We start from the raw sequence: 24,903 nt of genomic DNA on the forward strand, positions 1-24,903 counted from the left end.
TATGTTAATTCTAGATAAATATTTTCGCTTTTTGTATGAAACAATAAGATGAAGATAGATTTCAATTTTATTTAGTTAATATTAAGATTTTTGATGGAACAGGACTAAAAATTAAAAGAATTTTCCCAGTGTTACTTCTTAAAAAAAAGAAGTAAAACTGTTGAATTTAAGAATTTCTTAAGTAATATATAATTAAACCAAAGTACTGGTAAAAAGTCATTTATTTGTTTTATATATTCTTATCCAGAGTGTCCTCTGTGCCGACGTACTACGTGCCCAAGGACGGCCCCCTGTCCTCCTACAAGGAGTATGTCAGCATGCTGCCCAACGTGGACCCCCCAGAGGCGTTCGGTCAGCACCCCAATGCGGACATCCAGTCCCAGATCCAGGAGACCAGGATGTTGTTCAACACGCTGCTGTCCCTACAGCCCCAGATCTCTGCTGCCAGCGGGGGCGAGAGTCGCGAGGACAAGGTCAGTTTTAGATTTGAGGAAAAATGCAAGGATAAGGCCATTGTCAGACTTTAACCTACACTATATATGTTAAATCAATGACACTGTTTGACATGTATATCTGACTGCTTCCTATGTATTACTACAGGTCCTAGATCTAGCAGCCAACATCTTCAAACAGATCCCAGAGAACATCGACTACGACAACACCGCTAAAATCCTGTCTGTCGATCCGTCACCATTGAATGTGGTGCTGCTTCAAGAGGTGGGTGTTACACATGTGACTTCTGTCTGTCTGTCCATCTGACTGTCTGTCAATCTATTTGTGTTTCTTTTGATATCTTACTGTCTCTCTAGCTCCATTGCTTTCTCTTTCACTTTCTCTGTATGTCTCTCTCTCTCTCTCGCTCTCTCTCTCCTTATTGCTGTGAGTAAACTAACTGACTGTTCAGATTTAATAGAACAATGCCCTGATTGAGGAGATTCTCTCTCAATCCTTAAATCTATAACTGACTCTGTTTAATACATATATACTTATATAGCGATAAAATGCCCTAATGGAGATTCTCTCTCTCTCTCTCTCTCTCTCTCTCTCTCAGTAAGTTAACTGACTGTGACTTTGTTTTATATACAGATACAGCGGTACAATGCCCTGATGGAGGAGATTCGTCGCTCGCTGACCGACCTGGAGAAAGGTATCCAGGGTCTGGTGGTGATGACTGTGGAACTGGAGAACATATTCCAGTGTATCTTTGATGGCAATGTCCCCCCGTCCTGGTTAAGGGTATGTCTCTCTACAACATTCAGTGTTACATTTACAATGTCAAGTAGTTCAAAGTGAATCAATTATAAAGACTTCTTGGATGTTGAATAAAATAATTCCCTGGTTTGTCAGTTAATACCCCCCTACATGTTATTGTTTGTAGGCATACATGTACCCCTTACAGAAGTTTGTCAGGTTTTCAGCCTCCCATTTCATTTTTTGTAGACACAGCCCTCACAATCAACAGCATTAAGTCCCTATTTGTCCCATATTTGATGTATTATCACATGTTTTGTAGGCGTACCCCTCACTGAAGCCCCTGGCAGCCTGGACCAGAGACCTGGTACAGAGAGTGGAGCAGTTTGAGAAGTGGGCCTTGACCGCCCACCCCCCAACCATCTTCTGGATGTCTGGGTTCACGTTCCCCACGGGATTCCTGACAGCTGTCCTTCAAACCTCTGCTCGTATGAACAGCGTAAGTTGTACATTTCTTTGTCACTGTTGTAGGAATCAATGAAAGCTAAGTTTTAAATAATTTGTAGACGGGGTCACGTGACCCCGTCTATTGGTTTACTGTCAGCTGAAATCTCAAACCGGTAGGCACGCGTAGAACACATGAATTGAGTCTACGCGTAAGAAAATAGTGCAGAAAGTTTTCATGCATTTCAGTAAATATGTATTATAAAAACACACATTAAATCTTTTTAAGTCCTCTGTGTATAAACAAAATTCTATTTAGAAAATAAAGAAATAGTTTCATTGATCAAAATATTCTTGCTCGGATTCAAATGTGGAATGAGTTACGTAACTGAATGCACAGCGCCGTTGACGATTCAGTTGGTGTACGAGCTCATTAATCAATAGAAGAGGTTGAAGGTGGAATCGAAATTAAAGTTTACAAACGCAATGTGCCATTTTTGAAAAGTTGTGAATTTTATTTTGACAATCTTTCACCTTTATACTACCAAACTTCATGCTCAAGCCGAAGTTAAAATCGGGACGGGTTATACACAGATGTTTTACAAATTAAATAGGTGTTTCATTGTCAGGTTGCGGTATGACTGCTGTTCGTTTTTTGAATTTTGTACAAAGAAAATAAAAACAAGTCTGAATTTGCCTTCTCGTTCGTTGGCTCTTTAGTTGATTAAACTGAATTTAAATTTAAAACAATGCATTGTAAGCAAAATCTATAATAGATTATACACTTTGGAAGACTTATAAGTAAGTAAGTAAGTAAATAATTTATTATAGTGACATGTGTATATAGCATGATTACAAGATTCATTTTACAAATATAACGCAATACACCCGGCCCAACGGACCTATAAGTCACTTTCAAACTATTACAATGTGAATAAATTTTACATGATAAATTGGGAGCAAGATGGCTTTGTCAATTGTTTCTGTCTTAAATTGTATAATTCATGAATAAAATAAGCGATTTGGTGGGGGTAGTTACATATTAGGTCAACTAAAAGAGTACTGTCATTTGTATTATTTTGACTTACAGTTACATCATATCCAATTTTATAAAATAATTGACTTCTCTGGTTATTAAAGAATGGACAAAGTAATAAAAAGTGCTTTTCAGTTTCAATTTCGTTAAGATCACATAAGTTACATATTCTATCCTCCACCGGTTCTCCTCTGTAGCGACCTGTTTCGATCCTCAGGGGGAGTACACCACATCTAAACATCGCCACTTATACATCATATAATATATACAATCTTATCGATTGAAGAACCAAGTTAAATGTTAATGTTCATGTATTCCGGCTTATTTGGAATCAAGCTTGGGGTGAATTACATTGTAAAATAATGCATTACATTACCATTACTTCATGAATTAGGGCATTAAAATACCATTACTTAATTTTCTTGAAGTAATGCATTACATTACCATTACGCGAGTAAAGTAATGCATTACCATTACTTTGTGAAAAGTCAATAAGTTTAGTAATTTAAAAACAAAATAAAGATTTTTTGTAAATATTTCATAAATAAAACATGCTTAAAATATTTACAGGTTCATGTTCATGTTCACTATCAGGTTCAAATTTAATTCTTTATACAAGATTGCTGTTGCACTTGTAGTTCTCAAAGTAAGGTTGGTCCCGTAACATTTACACGCTAATGCCGGAGTTGACAATCTCTGTTATTTATGTCTCTGATTTTCAGAGTATGATTTTTAATGAAAGGAACGGCTGTATCGTAATACGTGTAGGTGAATCACCGTGATGCACGCGTTTACACAAAAAAATAGTAAGTGGCGAACGGGTTTATTTTTACCTATTAATTTTGCATGAATCGCAAATGAAGAAAATCGTGTTAGATAAGTCGGTCTTAAAAATCAAAATGGCGACCGTGACAAATCTTTTTATTGTCAAAGTTCTTGGAATCTTATTGTAAAAAAATATTTCTAACGTCAGGTGCCTGTGTTTGTTATCGGTATAGAAATGTTCACTTTGTTTGTTAATTCAGCAGTTTTAGAGTTTTCGGGGTTTTCATAATACTTTAATTACGGAAACCGTCCGACTTGTGGATTTTCCATTGGATCAAAAAGTTGAATAAATCTAATGATTAAAATTATCTACTTTGATATGGTTGTTTGATTTTCCCGGTTAGTTGTAATTTTTAAAATGTTCCCTTGGGGTCTTATTTTACATAATATACAGTTGTGTCAATTTTCTACAATTATGAAGGCCAGGATTGAGTAAAATTTAGACAAAATATCAGACAATTGCAAAAAGCCGAATTAACATAGATTGTAACAACTAATTCAAACCCATAAATTTTGGAAGCATATTCGAGGAAATCCAGGACAATTACAAATTCAAACTTTCAAGACCCCTGTCTTTCAGTACTCTCAGTACTTTGATTATAAATAACCTAATTTGATTGTTTATTTGTCATTGTGTGTTTTTTAGGTATCCGTGGACTCGTTGTCATGGGAATTCAGTGTGATGACGGTGGATGACTCCAACATTACCGGACCACCCAAGGTATCTCCCAGTGTTTATATATACAACATTAATTTGATTTTACCTCATACAGTTTACAGTATTCACAACGTGTTATCATTGAAGTGAAATTGTACAGTATTCATAAAGGGCTTGTTTGACTTTCAGGACGGTGTGTACATCAAAGGCCTGTTCCTGCAGGGAGCGGGTTGGGAGAAGAAGAACTCTATCTTGGTGGAGGCTAACCCCATGCAGCTGGTGTGTCTGATGCCCACCATCCACTTCAAGCCCGTTGAAAACAAGAAGAAAGTTGCTAAAGGTTTGTCTCTCCAATGATCAAATACTGTAAATGTGAGGAATTAATATTTGCCTAAAATTGCAGAAAATAGTCCTCACATATTTCAAAGTCTTGCTGATATTTTTCAGACTGTTTTTAGCTACAGGTGTATATGAAATTAAAACAAATGAATTAGGGTTCGCGATTTAATATTCTTGCAATTTGATATGGTGGGAACAGCAGAATCACGGAATTAATTACTTGCGTAAAATAAGGAATTTACAGTATGCCAAAATTGATAATACATGTATCTGTAAAAATCAATCCATATACAGATTGACTATTAATATCATGCTGTAGAGTCATAATGACCAATGTTTTTTTGTGTCAACAGGAATGTACATGGCCCCCTGCTACTACTACCCCAACCGTGCGGGAGGCATGGGCAGACCCTCCTTTGTGGTGGCCGTGGAGCTGAAGGCGGGAGAGAAATCACCGGACCACTGGGTCAAGAGGGGAACCGCCCTGCTAATGAGTCTGGACTACTAACTCTGACAATAACATGGAGAGATCTTCCTTTTTGTGAAATATGTCTTCTATTTTTGTGTGGGGAAAAAATCTGTGAATATCGAATTCCTGAAGACTACATACTTATGTGATCTTTAACTGTCTGTGTGTAAAATTCATCTCTGAATGATTTTGTGTACAAACATGTGTAACCCATGTAATGAGATTTCTGTGATATCAGATACTTAAACAATCCATATAAGAATATAATACTATCTTGGATAGCTGATCTGCAAGACTTGAATCTTGTGTGACATTTGATAGATCTGTGAATTGACTTGTCCACCACACACAGCTGACAAAGCAGTGCTCTTATTTTTGTGATATCAATTATATTGATGATTGTGCAGCTTGTTCTATGAATATTTTTAGTGTTTTTTGTGTGCATTAAACTCATCTCTATTATATGTTTTTTCATATATCATGGTATTAACATTCCATTGTTTTATTTTTGAACATTAATTTATTGAGTCTATTAAACTTGTTGAATTATAAAGAATCTCATGCTTTTGTTTCATTTTTCTGGAGAAGGTGACAATGTAATGACCTGATTTCTAACCAATCGTATGATTTAATGTGACAGCGATTCTGACCACATCTGGTGACAGGTAGTAACCAATGTTGTATATATATGTAACAGGTTGTGAAAAGTCAAGTCTCAACCGCGACTCGAACCCAGGGCCTCTGGCATACCGTGTCAGCTAGCTAGCGCTCTAACCACTGACGCAGCACAGTTAAGGCTGTCAATAAACTCCGTTCAGACAAAAAGTACGGGAAATGTGCATTATGACATCACAGTACAGTAGTTGGTCATAAGTATGTTCCCAAAATGGCCACCGTAACATTTTGTTTTCTGTAAGGTACATTTTAAAAGGAAATAAATATATTTTTCTTTGATGGCCAGATTAAAAAAATTTGTCCTATGATTGTCCGACTTTTTTCTTCTTTTGCCGAGTTTTTTTTGGAGTTATTCCCCTTTGGTAAACATTTATCGTCTGCACAACAACATGGCGACGAACGACAAAAAACGTATGGGAAGACAGAAACAAGTCGTAATACAGATGTCAGATTTGGTATTTATACATAAATAAAACTGGAAGGATCAACGGAATAAACAGCCGAAACTGTTATGTAAAGTTTAAAAATACGGAAGACCGGAATAATGGTAAAATCGTAACTCGATCTGAAAGTTGTAAGATTAGGTAACCACGAGATGACTGAATCCCATTTCAAAGTCCCCAGAACCAACCAAAAACATGCTTTCAAAAATCAAACAGCTTGATTTACAGCAAGACCAAAGTATAATGTGATGAATAAAACTGTAAGTAGACTGCTTCTCATCAGTAATTGTTCGTCACTTCACAAATCGCCAATAGTTTGTTAGAAAAAGATAACCAGACTTCTAGGCCCAATTAAACAGAGCAGAATGACAGCATCAACACATACTTTGGCTAACATACTGTTCAGACATTAATATCATTGAAATTATGTGAAAAATGCTAACAATACGGTTACAAAGGTCAAAAAACGAAATCCGAATTTTCCGTGACCTAGAAAAAGTTGTAGTTGACATTTCGAGTAGTCTCACTTTATATTGATTGCGAGCCTTTACATCGTTAAACGAGGAAAATTGCAAGAATATTTCATACCCTAGGATATAATACAAAGTAATATATATGTTTGCCTAGTCATTTTACTTTGTTGTTGTTAGTCATAAAACTTCAGGCGATGACGAGATCTACGTTAACGTCGACCAATTTGGGAACATACTTATGACCAACTACCTACTGTATATTACAAACCTCGAAAGTACTTATTAATCTATTTATTAGTAAAATTAACTTATACTATATAATCTTTTAATTAAAAACAACAAATGCTATTACTTACAATTTTGATGTCCGTTATATCGTACACACTGAAAAATAAGCGAGATGTCGTTGCTGTACTACAAAATATGACGTCATATGCTTCAAAATGACGCATTAAGTTAAATCATTGAAGGCTATCGTGCAGTTTTATAGCGAAGAAAAATAAATGTCATACATTAACGGAAAATATATAGGATCTCTCATGAGAGATTCTTTTTATCACATGTTTTACCAAGTATTTTGTTAATCCCAACTTTTTCTGTAAAGAACTATATATGATAAGAGTTAAATTTGGCCCCCATAATTCGCCAGTTTTTAAGTGTTTCGGGTACAATAAAATGTTAACTAATTTTTTAGAAGAGTTGATATAAAATATATTTTTCATTTATTTATTTGATTTATTTGCACTCACTGGTAGTATATGACGTCAAAAGTGACGCCATTTCTATAATTCAATCAAAATCAGCCAAAAATAGACATTTTTCTTATCTATTTACGAATGGGAAATATAGAGCGCATGCTTGAACAAGGAAAATTTTTTTGTCACTTATTAGTCTTGGCTAGATACATCTCTGATTAAAATATTTTATTTGTTCAAGAATGCGCTCTATGTTTTCAGAAGGAAAAACTGCTTGAAAACAAGCTGTTTTACGCTAAAAATGCAAAAATGGCGGAAAAAGGTTGTCTTTACAATGTCATATTTCTAAATTGTGGGCACTTGAACCAAAATGAATATTATGTAAACACATCACACACATATCTGTACTAAGAAAACAAAGAATGAAAGTAAAATGATGATGTTCATTTTAGGGGGCCATTTTAGGCCCTTATCATATATAGTCCTTTGTAATTGTGAGCCGCACAACACATTATTTACAACACGTCAACAACGTTACGCATGGAAAAAGACTTCCTTGAAGTTTAACAAACAGACATTTCATTTTTAAACATTTTTTTTATGAATTCATGATAATAATTGAAACAACATTAAATGTTTCAAATTTATATCTCAACACCCCTCAACTGAATTAATTATTTACTTTTTCATTCTACGTCAATCAACCGCCTAAACCTACGTAATGATTAACTATGACGTCACGAGGCGTAAGAACACACAGTGGAATATCAAAAATTTATCTTATGAGTGATATCCACCGTATATTGGGATAAACATGTGATAAAAATGAATATTTTGTTTAAAATTATTAGTAGTAGAATGCTACCTATATAGTCTTATTTTCATTTTGTTAAAAGTATGCATCGTATAAAGAAGCCACCTCGGTTTTGTATAAAATATCGTATATTTAAAATCTGAGTACATAAATAAATCACTTAATTGCAAGGGCATACACTTACCTGATCCCAACAAACTTTTACATGTGAATTTGAAATATGCTATGAAACTTAAAAACTTCTACGATCCTTGTAAAATCTTACAAATTAATTATGTTTTAATGAAATTAACCCTGTGACCTTCAAAATTATTCAACATATGCATCATAAATTACGGTTTCTAATAACAAATATTCTTATCTTAAAAAGTTCGCACCGTTTTTCAAAATCTACGATATAACATCAAGTTATTTCATAATTCAGTTGTGAATTTTGACATAATTATGCCCTTGCAATATTGAATTTTTTAAATGACCTCAAAACCACAAATACATCTGCTTGTACCATGCGACTGCCATATCACGTGACCACTATGAACATAAAATATTGTACTGTTATATATATATATCTTAGAAATATATTGCATTTGAGTGACTGTTATTGATTTTAAAAAGGACATGCCAGTTTAACTAAAGTATACGTGTTTTCATCACAAAAATTTGCCCATATTTTTATTGACCGCCTTAACTGTACTGCGGAGCTGTTGAGACCCGATTATTGATTGAAAGTCACAGACCTGTTAACCCTGTCACATACTCTCTTGTAGAAATTCGTCCTCGAATTTACGAGTAGAATTCTACGAGTTAAGGAAAAGTTGTGAAACAATTTTTCCTAGGGAGTGACCTTGGGATTTGTACCTTGGGCAATAAATGTAACAGGTTGTGAAAAGTCAAATCTCAACCACGACTCGAACCCAGGGCCTCTGGCGTACCGTGCTATATATTTACATAAATAAAAAGGAAAAGTCTGACATCGTCATTATTATATCGTGCAGTCCGTGATTTTTCTAAATAGTTAGTTGATGAAGGTTTCGACCAATCGATAAACGGTGATTTCAGTCCTGTCAGTTTTTTTCAGAGCTATGAACTACAATCAATTTCTGTAAAAAATGGAGGGAATCATACTTGGTGGTGGTAAATATATGACGAGTTATACATTTTGTCTGCAATTTTGCTACCTATATCATATCCATCATCAACAAAAAACAAAAAAAAAAGAAATTTTATATCGAAAAATATATCGAAGACAACATACTACAGAATGCCAGAGAAACGTATCCAGGAGAAAACGTGTCTCCACGAAAAACCTACAGGTACATTTCCTCTTAGAGAAATCGTACCCTAGTGAAATATCGTAAATAAGATGTGAAAGAGTTTAAAAACTATTCAAGGATGCAATAAAATAAATTATACAAATATAATAAAAATTTGTATCATTATCTTTTGTTCTGTAATTTATCTTTATACATAACCACGTACATCAGACACGGGTGTATGGTATGAGAGACTGAGAGAATCGGGACTGGGGCTCCAGTAGGTTGGACCACGTTATGTTGGGATGAGTCACTGGTGCATGACTGTACTATATATTTTTAGATATAGTTAAAAATATCATAGCACTGCAAAGAAATTTTTTAGCATTGCATTTTATGCTATTCTTTGATAAACTTGAATAAAATGCTTTGATATGATGATGATGATGATACACGATATGCTATGCTTTGCTAGGTTTTGTTATGCTATGATGAATGAGAATCAAATGATATGCTATATGATTCCATTCCTATGCAATGTAGTTCCAATGATACATGTATGTTTTTCAAACATAGCATAGCATTGGAATTACATTATATACCATTGGAATCTTATAGCATATCATTTGATTCTCATTCATCATAGCATAGCATACCACATCATTAAGCAATTCATTTCAATAACATTGCATAGAATCGAAATATCATAGCATTTCATTTGATTCTCTTTCGTCATAGCATAACAAAGAATATCATATCATATCATCATAAATCATTTTATTTCAATTTATCAAAGAATAGCATAAAAGTGCAATGCTATTAGATATTTATGCAATGCTATAATATTTTCAATGTGTTAATGTCATGAGATACCATTGCTATGTTATTTGACCGTCATTTTGTGCATATCTATTACAATCTCATACTATGCTGTGCTACAATATTACAAATAATGCTTTGAGATTGATAAGCAATGATATGAGATTCCTATGCAATTTTGTAAGAATCCTATGCTATTTTAAACTGAAACGAAATGCTTAATGATGACGTGGTACGCTATGCTATGATTAATGAGAATCATATGATAATATAATATAGGATTTCAATGCTATATAAATAATGTAATTCAATGCTACGCTCTAGCTAGCTATGAAATTTAAATAATATATTACATAACATTGGAATCTTACAGCATATCACTTGATTACCATTCATCATAGCATAACATAACCTGGCGCAGCATACCAAATCATGTAGTTACTGTATCATCATAAAGCATTTCATTTCAATTTACCAAAAAATAGCATAAAAATGCAATGCAATGAGATTTCTACGCAATGCTATGATATCTCTATGCTATTATTACTTTGTTAAAACAAAATATTAGTTTGTTATAACAAATTGATTACTTGTTATAACAAATTATTAATAATTAATTTATATGAAATTACTCATTATTTGTTATAACAAATTGATATTTTTTTTGTTATGAGTTTATTAGGTGCCGAATTAACCGAGTGACGAATTTACCCGTCTACACGTTTGTACCGCAGCAAACGACCATTGGTGGGAATGAGCTTCAGACCAGGAAGTAATATCATACCTGCGGTTGCCATGTAAGAGGGGTTTGTACAAGCACAAGTAAATAAGAAATGAATATGATAATATCGGATTACATTTCATCACCTTAGTTACATGTATGACATAAGGCATCAATAATATCGGTACACACACATAATTCAATAATAATAGTGTGGGTGAAACTTGAGGGATCTTGTGTATATACATATGAGGACCAAAAATGTACATATTTCTTGAATTGACTTGTTTATTCTTAAAACTGACCAAATCTGCTGTTAAATATGTTAAAAGGTATTAAAAAAAAAACCAATCGATTAAAGGGTTTTTTGTTCCAATTGTACACACATGTAAGTACCGAAGAATGCTTTTTAAAAATCATTTTGAACTGCCACCGGCCTCTGAATTTCTCTCAATGAGTCGATCGCTAATATAAATTACGGTGGCTGCCATAGGACATATGCTTGAGATATTTTTTTTTTAAGTTCGTGGCCACGAAATAAAAGTTGTGGCCACAAAATCAAAGTCGTTCCCACGAAATAAAATTTCGTTTCCACGTAATAGATAATTTCAAATGAAACTACAATTGAAGAAGCTTTTCAAATAATATGTCAAAAAGTTCATCTTTAATATTTTTTAATTCCTTCAAAAAAAATATTGTATCTATATAGGCAACACATTTTTGTAACAAAAACAGAACCTTTTAATTTTCCAAGGAATTAACAGTTACTGTAGATACTAGCCAATATATACTAGTATATAAATAGTGCCCGTTTAGGAGAGTAAGAGTTGAAATTGACACCCCGAGAAAACCATTGTCAACCGACGCAAAGAAAATTTTAATTTTAAAGAAAACTTTTATATATGAATGACGTGAATTCTTTGGTGAACCGTATGAGCATAGTTTACGCGCATGTAACAATATATAAATAGTGCCTGTTTGGGAGGGTAACAGTTGAAATTGACACCCCGAGAAAACCATTGTCAACCGACGCGAATGGTTTTCGAGGGGTGTCAATTTCAACTGTTATCCTCCCAAACAAGCACAATTTATTTTGTTATACTGAATGTCTTAATTTTTAAGAAAATTTTACTGCTTTTATATAGGAATAACGTGAATTCTACAGCGAACCGTACGCGCATAATTTTCGCGCATGTAACATTTTTTAATGTTACCCGTTGCTAAGTGCGTTGCTAACGCTGAGGGTAATAGAAAATATTATTAACTGCGTCTTAACCAATCAGATTTCAGTATTTAACATGAAAGTATAACAAAACGAATTGTTATACTTTCATGTTAAATACTGAAATCTGATTGGTTAAGACGCAGTTAATAATATTTACTATTACCCTCAGCGTTAGCAACGCACTTGGCAACGGGTAACATTAAAAAATGTTACATGCGCGAAAATTATGCGCGTACGGTTCGCTGTAGAATTCACGTTATTCCTATATAAAAGCAGTAAAATTTTCTTAAAAATTTTAAAAAAGACATTCAGTATAACAAAATAAATAGTGCCTGTTTGGGAGGATAACAGTTGAAATTGACACCCCTCGAAAACCATTGTCAACCTCCGCTTCGCGTCGGTTGACAATGGTTTTCTCGGGGAGTCAATTTCAACTGTTACCCTCCCAAACAGGCACTATTTATATAGTGTTACCAGTTGCTAAGTGTGTTGCTAATGCTGAGGGTTATAGAACGGATTATTTATTTAATGCACATATTAAGTACTGACATATGACCATGATGAATCATTGTTTTAAAAAATAAAACAAACCCATATTTTCAATCTGATCTTTTCCAGTGTTTTTATTGATTGGATACTTTCATAACATAATTAAATTTCTAAACTCGATCATCTTCAAATTGTAATAAAGTCAGGAAGCTAAGTTACGTTGTATAATTCATTGGCAAAAATGATCTAAGAATTGCTGTTCTCTTAATTTCAGAATTGTCCACAGTTGTGAAGAAATCGTTTGACCATGGACCCTGAGTACAGCCTCCAGGATGTGGTACGGTGTCATCTCTGTGAGACCCCGGTCCCCCCTCTACACTGTGTCATGTGTAACATACATCTGTGTGGAGACTGTGAGGGGAAACATCTCTCTGATAAATCCAAACAACACAAAGTGGTGCCATTCAAATATCGGGAATCTTTTCCTAAATGTCAAAAACTTTGCACAAAAATATGTGACCAATACTGTGAGCAATGCAACATTCCTATTTGTGAACTCTGTGTTTCCTCTCAGGAACACCAAACTCATGATGTAGTGGACATTTTGGAAAGATTAAAACGCAAAACACAATTCTTACAGAAAGATTTACAAGATTTTGAAAAATTAATTCATCCTAAATATCAAGAGATTTTATCTAGCATTTCAGAGCAAAAGGCTGATCTGAATGAAAACTCCCAGAAATTGACAACAGCAATCGACAAACACGGAGAAGACTCGCACAGAGAAATAGACGTCATCATACAGAAACTGAAATCTGATCTTGATGAAATGGACACCAAACACCTGGCTGTCTTAAACAAACAGGAAGATGAAATCACACGCACCATTTCTGAAATCACACAGACCATTGCTGATCTGAAGAAGTTACTGGACTCCAATGATGTCAGCCGTGTCTCTGCCTACAAATCCAGGAATGATGAATTCAGAAGATTGCCTCCTAAACTCACTGTTTCCTTACCAAGTTTTATTTCTCAGAAGATCAACAAAGAACAGCTTTATCAACAGTTTGGTTCTCTGTCAGCGTCATCTATCAAAACAGAAGAACATGGCTACACAATGGATTCTTACTGGGACAGACTGCTCATTGAAGTACCACGGATTATCACAGAGATAAACACTGCGGTTTTTGGATTATCCAGTGTGTCCTGTGTGAGTGATGAAGATATCTGGACGTGTAGCTTATATGACAACATGATGAGTCTCTACAACCTGCAAAGGGAAATAGTGAAGTCAGTCCAAACCAAGTCAGGGATTGTTCCATGGGACATAGCAGTGACAAGGAGTGGGGATCTAGTTTATACTGATGACAATGATAGAACTGTGAACATAGTGAAGAATACACAGATAGAGACAGTGATCGGACTACAGGGGTGGAGACCTCGTGGTGTCTGTAGTACCTCCTCTGGTGACCTCCTGGTTGTCTTGGTCAGTGATGATTGTAAACAAACAAAAGTTGTGCGTTACTCTGGCTCCACAGAGAAACAAAGTATTCAGTACGACGACAAAGGACAAACTCTCTACTCATTTGGTGACTATAAATCCATCAGTGAGAACAGGAACCTAGATATCTGTGTGTCAGACTATGAAGCCCATGCAGTAGTGGTGGTCAATCAGTCCGGGAAACTCCGGTTTTCCTACACTGGTCTTCCCTCTTCTTCTGAGGAACCATTTGATCCCCGCCGCATCACAACAGACAGCCAGGGTCGGATCCTGATAGCAGACTGTACCAACCACTGTATCCACATCCTGGATCAGGACGGACAGTTCCTCCGCTACATTGACAACTGTCATCTACAGTATCCATGGGGTTTATGTGTGGACACCAGAGACAACCTCTTTGTGGCTGAGGTAATGGGTAAAGTGAAGAAAATACAATATTACATGTAATTGATGTAAATAAACAATACATGTGACAATACACAAACATAAGATGATGTGTAATTACATTTAGATAGACTCCGTATATACACTGGTATTGATGAAAACTGCTTGTTTGTCATGTAAACAAATTACATATGGACATTTTGTGTACATGTTTATTGATTCCACATAAAGAATTGTTCTACATAGGGATGTCCGTTAGTTTAAATAAGTCCAGAGGGCTCACATGTTTTATACAACACAGTTCAGTTTTATATAAGATGCATTTTACTAACAAAACATTGATGCATAATGTGCATGATGGCTTCATTTGTTATTGACTTCATATTGAGTAGTCGACAAAGAAAACTCGTGTTGACATCATTTGTTCTACATTTGATGTATCCTTTTATGATTTTGCATGATTACCGTATTTAGATATTACTGGTAAATTATGTGGATGCACTACTCATAACATATTGAGTTTAATAAAACAACCACTGTACATTTGTTTATCTGAATTATGTCCTTTATGTTCAATTATTTGATTTTATGGATGACAGAATGTCGGATCAATAGTTGTGAATTTTTGCATTTTTCAAATTTTCAAATTTAATTTTCAAATTCATTTTGATTAATGCATATCTTGATGGGAAAGGTGAAGCAGATGGCTCAGCAGTGATATTTGTCTCACCTGACTCTGTACTGTGCTTGGTTCCTTAGTTTTTAATGTCAAAAGAATATATATGCTAAGTGGTCATAAGTATTAGGTCAGTCACCCAAAGGTCACTGGTTCAAGTCCTGATGTGGTCACTTGATTTAGTGGGACCATGTGTCCTTATATAGACAAGGAACTTTATCTTTATTGTCAACACCCACACAACTGTAATGGGTTCCGGATGAAAAAATATGCCAGGGAATAACCTCTAATTGGACCGATGTACTATGAATCATATCTTATTTACGATTTCTCTAGGGTGCGTTGTCTCCAAGAGGAAATGTACCTGTATGTCTCTGGGATCAGAGGAGGGGGTAAAGTTATGTCTCCCCTAAAACGAGATCCTGCCAAGATGTCAAAATTCTATCAGTATGTTATTCTTTTATTAGTACATGTACCGCATAGAAAAGAGACTAGTTTTTAACTTTCATACTAATATTATATGATGACAACTTTTTTTCCTTACCAAAATTTTGCATATCAAAAATTATTCAGTTAATGATGTGTCTTATCCCACAAAATGTTTCAGATATAAAATAAAAAACTGGACTAATCGAGAGTTCGTTCAATTTCAGGACAAACTGAAGCCATCGTTAGCCAAGATGTTCTCTGTGATGCACAAGTCTGTATCGGAGTACTCCAAGAGGATGTTGGCGGAGCTCCGCAGACATAACTACGTCACTCCAACCAACTATCTGGAACTGGTGTCTGGATACAAGAAGTATACAATTTATTCTCGTCATAAATCTCATATTGAATTTCAGAAACATATGTGCAGTTGTGAAGTAATTGGCAAAATGTAGTGAAACTGTAAATTTCCAGTTTTCTCTTTGATGCTGAAATTATATTTGGTTCAGTAAAATACGTGTATTGCCTGTACAATAAATAAAAGTACCGCCAATCTTTTCGGAACTAAAAAAATTACAGAATCATTTTACAAAAAGGTTTATGTTTTGTTATGATGTGATTTCTTAGACTGCTGTTTGACAAGAAGAACGAGTTGGGAGGAGCAGCCGACAAACTGAGGAACGGTCTGAGTAAGATAGACGACACGAGACAGAAAGTGGAGAAGATGTCGATCGAGCTGGAGGACGCGAAGACGAAGGTGGCCCAGTTCCAGAAGCAGTGTGACGAGTACCTGGTGATCATTGTACAGCAGAAACGAGAGGCCGACGAACAACAGAAGGTAATGGGGGCTAAATAACTGTCGGGTGTCATAGTGTAGATTTTGAAGAAAAAGGCTTTAACATTCAAAGAAAGAAATTTAATTTAAGTAGTAAATCAATACATTCATAAATATTCACGTCAGTAATTTCCTCTCTGCATTTATTGTGGAGGCACCTCTCCACCAAAAAATGACTACCCGGTATAATATGTGAACAGTATGATTATAAGTAGGAAATACAAAAAGAATAAATAAGTCCCTCTTAAAGATTATGTCAACAACTTGATAAACAAATCTTTTGATTTTGTCAACAACTTGATAAACAAATCTTTTGAATTTGTCTGACTTTCAGTCTGTGGCTCAGAAGGGAGAAAGGATTGCAGAGGAAGAGACCAAGTGTCAACACATGGCCGATCTGGCTCAGCACGATCTGGATGAAGCCCTGCCCACTCTACAGGAAGCCATTGCTGTAAGGAACAGTCTCTGCTTTGACTTGTTTAGTTTAAGTGAATCGCTCAGAGAGGTTATATAAGCAATGTGTTGTTCAATTTTCCAGGCTCTAGAGCATGCAAGGAACAGTCTTTGTGTTAAATACACCCATTAAATTCTCTTTCTCTGAAGAATATTAAGATCACCTACTCTAGTGAATAAAGAACTGAATCAATAATGTTTTCAGGCTCTTGAGTCATTGAACAAGAAGGACATGACAGAGATTAAGTCGTACGGACGTCCGCCCTTGCTGGTAGAGAAGGTGATGGAGGCTGTGATGATTCTGAGGGGCAGCGAGCCGACCTGGGCCGAGGCCAAAAGACAGCTCGGTCAGTACTCTACAAAGCTATACACAAATAATTCTATACAATACCGTATTTCACGGAATTTAGGTCGATACGGTTTATTGGGCGAAGGAGGCCGTTTTTAGCCATAAAATAAAAAAAAGTATAAATAGGTCGACTTCGAAGAATTGGTCGAAAAATTACCGCTAGTTCTAATGAATAAATGGTTTAAACCAATAACGTTATCATATAGTAGCCTTTAATCTTATTTCACAGTTTTAAACAAAAGGGAAATAAAATGTATTTCTTGAAAACATCGTAAGAAAATGTCTGAAATTGCGTCAAAATTTTCAAACCAAATAATTCAGTACGGCCGGTTTTAATTTAAGATCGTTTTTTATTACTTCCCTGCCATGTGTACAAACTGGTGTTAACCAGGGGATAGTTACCTAGCCTAGAGGCATGACTACGGTAGCACATGCCACCCTGTGTCTCTATGTGACTTTTTACTGTGTATATAGTACACACGAGTCAACCTCTGATCTTATTGAAGCCTGCAGGCATGAGTAGCACGTGCCGAGAGTTCAACTGTGTATAAATAAAGTCAGCGCTACCCAGACTGATTTCAGAGACACCTGGCTAAAATTTCATCGAAAGTTTTATGTTGAATATACAGAAAAAGACTTGTTCATGTATTCTATTATGAAAACAAATTGTTTTTTTTTAATTTCTACCCGACGATATTTCCCCCCGTAATTACCCTTTGTATGGTTCTCATTTTACTTTTACCGCGCGAAATCGATTTCCTGTTTATCGTAAGCACACGATCAAAATGCATGACAGCATTTAATGATTCAGTCAGTGATCTAAGTAAGAAATGTAAGAAGAAATAAATCTATTTACATTTAATTTTGTTTAAATGATAAATTACTACAGTATATTGATTAAAATCCATACGATTTTTACACAGAAATTCAAGCAGTATTACAGTAAACACTCATGATTTTATTGGAGGGTTGCATAAATTTTTGCAAAATGCCAACCAAAAAAAAAAACATAAATTGGGCGAAGCGATGAATAGGGCGAGGTCCACATGTCAGGGGAAAAAAGTATCGACCTAAATTCCGTGAAATACGGTAAATATAATATATTCTTATGTATAGGGAAGCAAAAAGAGAGCTTGGTCAGTGAATGAATTAACTCACAGCCCCCAAAATGCTTGTAATACAATAATTGTAATGTATAGAAAGGCCAAGAGACAGCTTAATTGGTCAGTGCCCAAACAATATTGTTACATAGCCGGATTAAACACTTTACCTTAGATAGATTTTTTCTGTCAGTTATTGAACTCTATTCAGAAAACGTCTTTCTTAACCTAATGAACAACTTGAGGTGTTGTTATTTCAATAAATGTTGTCCTATCCTTCTCTATTTTCTTTCCCTCATGTGACCTATCTTCAGCCAATAGAATTCTTCGTACCATACGGAGATTGATGAAACATAGTTTAATATCCAGTTTATTCAAAAAGTTGCAATAATAGAATTTCTTTTTTATAATTATACAGGAGAGTCTACCTTCATCAAGCAGTTGATGAACTTTGACAAGGACAACATTTCGGACCGTGTCCTAAAGAAGATCGGGAGTTACTGCTCCCAGTCAGACTTCTAGCCAGACATCATCAGGCGCGTGTCCAGGGCCGCTAAGTCACTGTGTATGTGGGTCAGGGCCATGGAGGTGTATGGACGCGTTTACAGAGTAGTGGAGCCCAAGAAACAGAGACTGAATGCCGCCATGTCACAGCTCAAGGAGAAACAGGACGCACTGGCCGACGCTAAAGCCAAGCTCGCTGAGGTAAAGTGAAAGTGTGTGTCAGATGTATGGTGTATGTTGTCATAGAAACAGGAAGACAGAGTATTGCTGGAGATTTAGAATGACTATTATTGCGTACTATTACAAACTGCATGGCATGCATGTGGCTGAACCGACTATGTCAAATCTATATTAAAGTAATTTAAATTATTAACAGGTTGAAGCCAAGATGGCTGAGTTGAAGCAGCAGTATGACGAGAAGCTCGCTCAGAAGGAGGAGCTCAAGAGGAAGGCTGAGTACACTGAGCTCATGTTGGAACGAGCAACCAAACTTATGTCTGGACTCGCCGGCGAGAAGGAGCGCTGGCAAGAGACTGTCAAGGTAATGGCACTAGAAGTCTGCCTACCATTCTGTCAACCACTGCCTACCATTTTGTCTACCATTCTGTCAACCACTGCCTACCATTTTGTCTACCATACTGTATACCACTCTATCTACCAGTTTGTTTACCATGGTCTTCCATTCTTGTCTACTACTCCTACTTTGTCTACCATTTTGTGTACCACTGTATACCACTCTATCTACTGGTGGATCTAGTACCATTATTTACCACTGTTTCCACCAATGTAACGACTTATCTGTGACTAACTATATGTATCAGCTTATCAATCAATCTACCAGTCTATCTATCTACCATTGTATTACCTGTCTGTGACTAACTATATGTATCAGTTTATCAATCAATCTACCAGTCTATCTATCTACCATTGTATTACCTGTCTGTGACTAACTATATGTATCAGTTTATCGATCAATCTACCAGTCTATCTATCTACCATTGTATTACCTGTCTGTGACTAACTATATGTATCAGTTTATCAATCAATCTACCAGTCTATCTATCTACCATTGTATTAACTGGTCTGTGACTAACTATATGTATCAGTTTATCAATCAATCTACCAGTCTATCTATCTACCATTGTATTACCTGTCTGTGACTAACTATATGTATCAGCTTATCAATCAATCTACCAGTCTATCTATCTACCATTGTATTACCTGTCTGTGACTAACTATATGTATCAGTTTATCAATCAATATTTACATTCTACTGTGTTTTTCCATTAAATTCCGTGATGTTTAAATGCCTCTAAATGCAACAAGTAGTCAAAGGTCAAATTGACGAGTTTTATTATGACGTCACAAACGTTGAACGCTGTAAACTGCAACGTCACAAGCGAAAATCAAAGTTCACGCTTGTGGCTGTTACTGTGGCTCTTCCATTAATATGAACTTACCCTTAGGATAAGATAGGAATTTTAAGGTATGAATCACATTTGCAGACAAGGCAAGAAGTTAAAAAAAATGTAAATATAAGCATTAAATCATGATTTTTTGAAGTATACACTCTCATAACTGCAGCGGTGTGTGCATACAAATTTTCATAACGCGCTAACGCGCGTTACTCAATTTGTATGCACACACCGCTGCAGTTATGAGAGTGTATACTTCAAAAAATCATGATTCAATGCTATAATCTACCAGTCTATCTATCTACCATGGTATTACCTGTCTGTGACTAACTATATGTATCAGTTTATCAATCAATCTACCAGTCTATCTATCTACCATTGTATCAACTGGTCTGTGACTAACTATATGTATCAGTTTATCAATCAATCTACCAGTCTATCTATCTACCATGGTATTACCTGTCTGTGACTAACTATATGTATCAGTTTATCAATCAATCTACCAGTCTATCTATCTACCATTGTATTACCTGTCTGTGACTAACTATATGTATCAGTTTATCAATCAATCTACCTGTCTATCTATCTACCATTGTATCCACTGGTCTGTGACTAACTATATGTATCAGTTTATCAATCAATCTACCAGTCTATCTATCTACCATTGTATTACCTGTCTGTGACTAACTATATGTATCAGCTTATCAATCAATCTACCAGTCTATCTATCTACCATTGTATCCACTGGTCTGTGACTAACTATATGTATCAGCTTATCAATCAATCTACCAGTCTATCCATCTACCATTGTATTACCTGGTCTGTGACTAACTATATGTATCAGCTTATCAATCAATCTACCAGTCTATCTATCTACCATTGTATTACCTGGTCTGTGACTAACTATATGTATCAGTTTATCAATCAATCTACCAGTCTATCTATCTACCATTGTATTAACTGGTCTGTGACTAACTATATGTATCAGTTTATCAATCAATCTACCAGTCTATCTATCTACCATTGTATTACCTGTCTGTGACTAACTATATGTATCAGTTTATCAATCAATCTACCAGTCTATCTATCTACCATTGTATTAACTGGTCTGTGACTAACTATATGTATCAGTTTATCAATCAATCTACCAGTCTATCTATCTACCATTGTATCAACTGGTCTGTGACTAACTATATGTATCAGTTTATCAATCAATCTACCAGTCTATCTATCTACCATTGTATTACCTGTCTGTGACTAACTATATGTATCAGTTTATCAATCAATCTACCAGTCTATCTATCTACCATTGTATTACCTGTCTGTGACTAACTATATGTATCAGTTTATCAATCAATCTACCAGTCTATCTATCTACCATTGTATCAACTGGTCTGTGACTAACTATATGTATCAGTTTATCAGTCAATCTACCAGTCTATCTATCTACCATTGTATTAACTGGTCTGTGACTAACTATATGTATCAGTTTATCAAACAATCTACCAGTCTATCTATCTACCATTGTATCCACTGGTCTGTGACTAACTATATGTATCAGTTTATCAATCAATCTACCAGTCTATCTATCTACCATTGTATTACCTGTCTGTGACTAACTATATGTATCAGTTTATCGATCAATCTACCAGTCTATCTATCTACCATTGTATTACCTGTCTGTGACTAACTATATGTATCAGTTTATCAATCAATCTACCAGTCTATCTATCTACCATTGTATTACCTGTCTGTGACTAACTATATGTATCAGTTTATCAATCAATCTACCAGTCTATCTATCTACCATTGTATTACCTGTCTGTGACTAACTATATGTATCAGTTTATCAATCAATCTACCAGTCTATCTATCTACCATTGTATTAACTGGTCTGTGACTAACTATATGTATCAGTTTATCAATCAATCTACCAGTCTATCTATCTACCATTGTATTACCTGTCTGTGACTAACTATATGTATCAGTTTATCAATCAATCTACCAGTCTATCTATCTACCATTGTATCAACTGGTCTGCCTTACTATGTACCACTGCCTTCTCTAAGCTTTTGTCATTTGTAGGTTTAATATGTAGAAGGTTATGTTGATATATTTTGTACCTTAACTAATCTGGAATTTGTGTAACTCTTCAGGATCTGGAGGAGAGAATGGGCTACCTCTCTGGAGACTGCCTAATGGCCGCTGCCTTCATGTCCTACATGGGGCCCTTCTTGTCCAACTACAGAGACGAACTGGTCCAGAAGAAATGGATTGAGGAGGTACTGTGTGAAAATTGTAAACAGTGAATTCAAGATCTAGATGAACTGATTGGAGGACATTTTTGTCGACGGTTATCAAAATTTGACTTAAATTTTTGTGTTAAGTGTTTATTGATGATAATTGTTTTCATATGAAGGTTGCAATTCGATGCATTGAACTTTGAGGCAGGTTTAACCTGGTTTTGTTTGTTTTACTTGAACCTGCTAGTCCTATATTTTGCATTTTACAATGATAGAATTGTTGTAATTGACAGGTTCGTAAGCTGGGAATTCCCTGTGCACCAAACTTCAATTTCTGTGAGTTCATGGCCAAGCCGACCCAGGTCAGGGACTGGAACATCCAGGGGTTGCCTAGCGATGCCTTCTCCACGGAGAATGGAGTCATCGTGACCTCATCCAATCGGTGGCCCCTGATGGTGGACCCTCAAGGTCAGGCCATCAAGTGGATCAAGAACATGGAGGCCTCATGAGTAAGTCAGCTCTGTCTCTGAAAGCATGTACTGTGAAAATTTTATCAGTAATTGAAACATTCCTGGATAGGTATACTTTTGTAAATCATGACATTTCTGTGTTGACTCTCAATTTGTTTTCTTGTTCATATGATTATTAACACTCTTCACAATGATTAAATGACTAGTGTAAACAGATATGTTTACAATTGCATATTATCTATTGAAACATTCTGATTTTAGTCTTTGGTCTGTTCACCTGATCATAATATCTAACTTTTCATTCAATAACTAATTTTTTTGATCCATTGTACTGATCACTTGCTATTCTGTGTCTGTCTAGGGCCTCAAAGTGATAGACTTGCAGCAGTCAGATTATATGAGGACTCTAGAGTCTGCCATCCAGTTTTGTCTGCCGGTCGTCTTGCAGAACGTACAGGAAAAGCTGGATCCTTCCCTGGATCCAGTGCTGAACAAGTCTCTGATGAAAATAAGTAGGGATCTTAATAACTAATAAAACAGGTCTCTGATGAGGATAGGTAGTGACCTCAATAACTTATCACACGAGTCTCTGATGAGATTAGGTAGGGACCTCAATAACTAGTTAAACAAGTCACTGATGAAAATAGGTAGGGGCCCCAAAACCTTGTTAAGCAAGTCACTAATTAGAATAGGTAAGGACCTTAAAAAGTAATTAGACAAGTCACTAAAGAGAATAGCGAGGGACCTCAAGAACTAGTTAAACAAGTTACTGATGAAAATAGATAGGGAACTCAAAAACTTATCAAACAAGTCTCTGATGAAAAAAAGTAGGACCCTTAAAAAGTAATTGATCAAGTCACTAATGAGAATAGGTAGGAACCTCAATAACTAGCTTAACAAGTCTCTGATGAAAATAGGTAGGGACCTCAAAAACATATCAAACAAGTCACTGCTAAGAATAGGTAGGGACCTCAATAATTAGTTAAACAAGTCTCTGATGAAAATAGGTAGGGACCTCAAAAACATATCAAACAAGTCACTGCTAAGAATAGGTAGGGACCTCAATAATTAGTTAAACAAGTCTGATGAAAATAGGTAGGGACCTCCTTATACAAGTCACTGTTTAGAAAAGATACTAGATAGGGACCTCAGAACTTTTCAAACAATCACTGATGTAAATAGGGTGGGATCTCCTTATACAAGTCACTGAATACAAAATATATGAACCTCCTTGTACAAGTCTCTGATAAGTAGGGACCTCCTTAGCTTACTCAAGTCACTGATGGAAATAGATAGGGACCCCCTCAAACCAGTCAGTGGTGAACAAAGGTTAGGACCTTCCTATACAAGTCACATAGGAATAGGTAGGGACATCATACAAGTCAGTGGTGAATAAAGGTTAGGACCTTCCTATACAAGTCACATAGGAATAGGTAGGGACATCATACAAGTCAGTGGTGAATAAAGGTTAGGACCTTCCTATACAAGTCACATAGGAATAGGTAGGGACATCATACAAGTCAGTGGTGAATAAAGGTTAGGACCATCCTATACAAGTCACTGATGGAAATAGATAGGGACCCCCTCAAATCAGTCAGTGGTGATTAAAGGTTTGGACCATCCTATACAAGTCACATAGGAATAGGTAGGGACATCATACAAGTCAGCGGTGAGAAAAGGTTTGGCCCTCCTTAACTTGTACAAGTGTGTGATGAATATTTGAAGGGACCTTTTGAACTTAATCAAATTACTGAACAGATTAAAATAAGTAGGGGCCTCATTGTACAAGTCACAGAATAGGTTGAAAACTCCATGAACAAATCACCAACGAGTAAATATATTGACCTCCCTATTCAAGTCACTGATGAAGATGGGTAAGGACCTACCTTATGAGTCACTGATAAAATAGTTAGGAACCTCCTTATAGGAGTCACTGGTCAAAATAATTAGAGACTTCAATAGTTTAAGAAGGTTATTC

The 24,903-nt window shown here is 35.6% G+C and overlaps 3 protein-coding genes across 6 annotated transcripts in view; all 3 read left to right on the plus strand.

Moving 5' to 3' along the window:
- Window positions 1-5,519, plus strand: part of LOC105336490 (dynein axonemal heavy chain 2) — a 31,855-nt gene extending 26,336 nt beyond the window's left edge. The window contains 7 exon segments of the mRNA XM_066069774.1: window positions 248-473; window positions 601-717; window positions 1,087-1,236; window positions 1,514-1,690; window positions 4,143-4,217; window positions 4,344-4,494; window positions 4,847-5,519. Coding sequence (XP_065925846.1) covers window positions 248-473; window positions 601-717; window positions 1,087-1,236; window positions 1,514-1,690; window positions 4,143-4,217; window positions 4,344-4,494; window positions 4,847-5,001 — 1,051 coding nt within the window. The 3' untranslated portion in view covers window positions 5,002-5,519.
- A 5,353-nt stretch (window positions 5,520-10,872) lies between these two features.
- On the plus strand, window positions 10,873-15,011 carry LOC117690516 (E3 ubiquitin-protein ligase TRIM71-like). 3 transcript variants are annotated; one of them, XM_034474885.2, is made up of 2 exons: window positions 10,873-10,931; window positions 12,844-15,011. In XM_034474885.2, the coding sequence occupies exon 2, from the start codon at window positions 12,877-12,879 to the stop codon at window positions 14,515-14,517; it is 1,641 nt and encodes a 546-aa protein (XP_034330776.1). In that variant the 5' UTR covers window positions 10,873-10,931; window positions 12,844-12,876; the 3' UTR covers window positions 14,518-15,011. The 3 variants fall into 3 exon arrangements, with proteins under 3 accessions (XP_034330776.1, XP_034330777.1, XP_034330775.1); XM_034474886.2 differs by having other exon boundaries at window positions 10,893-10,944; XM_034474884.2 differs by having other exon boundaries at window positions 10,893-10,940.
- Window positions 15,012-15,476: 465 nt separating this feature from the next.
- On the plus strand, window positions 15,477-23,427 carry LOC136270881 (dynein axonemal heavy chain 2-like). 2 transcript variants are annotated; one of them, XM_066069777.1, is made up of 7 exons: window positions 15,477-15,522; window positions 15,784-15,929; window positions 16,184-16,394; window positions 16,726-16,842; window positions 17,050-17,191; window positions 22,369-22,494; window positions 22,749-22,888. In XM_066069777.1, exons 1-6 carry the CDS (start codon window positions 15,499-15,501, stop codon window positions 22,488-22,490), a joined length of 762 nt encoding a protein of 253 aa, XP_065925849.1. In that variant the 5' UTR covers window positions 15,477-15,498; the 3' UTR covers window positions 22,491-22,494; window positions 22,749-22,888. The 2 variants fall into 2 exon arrangements, with proteins under 2 accessions (XP_065925849.1, XP_065925850.1); XM_066069778.1 differs by lacking the exons at window positions 15,477-15,522; window positions 15,784-15,929; window positions 16,184-16,394; window positions 16,726-16,842 and adding exons at window positions 18,712-18,998; window positions 19,174-19,338; window positions 23,287-23,427 and having other exon boundaries at window positions 17,052-17,191; window positions 22,749-22,964.
- The last annotated feature ends 1,476 nt before the right edge of the window (window positions 23,428-24,903 follow it).

Source organism: Magallana gigas, chromosome 8 (genome assembly GCF_963853765.1).
Source record: "Magallana gigas chromosome 8, xbMagGiga1.1, whole genome shotgun sequence".
Classification (NCBI taxonomy): Eukaryota; Metazoa; Mollusca; class Bivalvia; order Ostreida; family Ostreidae; genus Magallana; species Magallana gigas.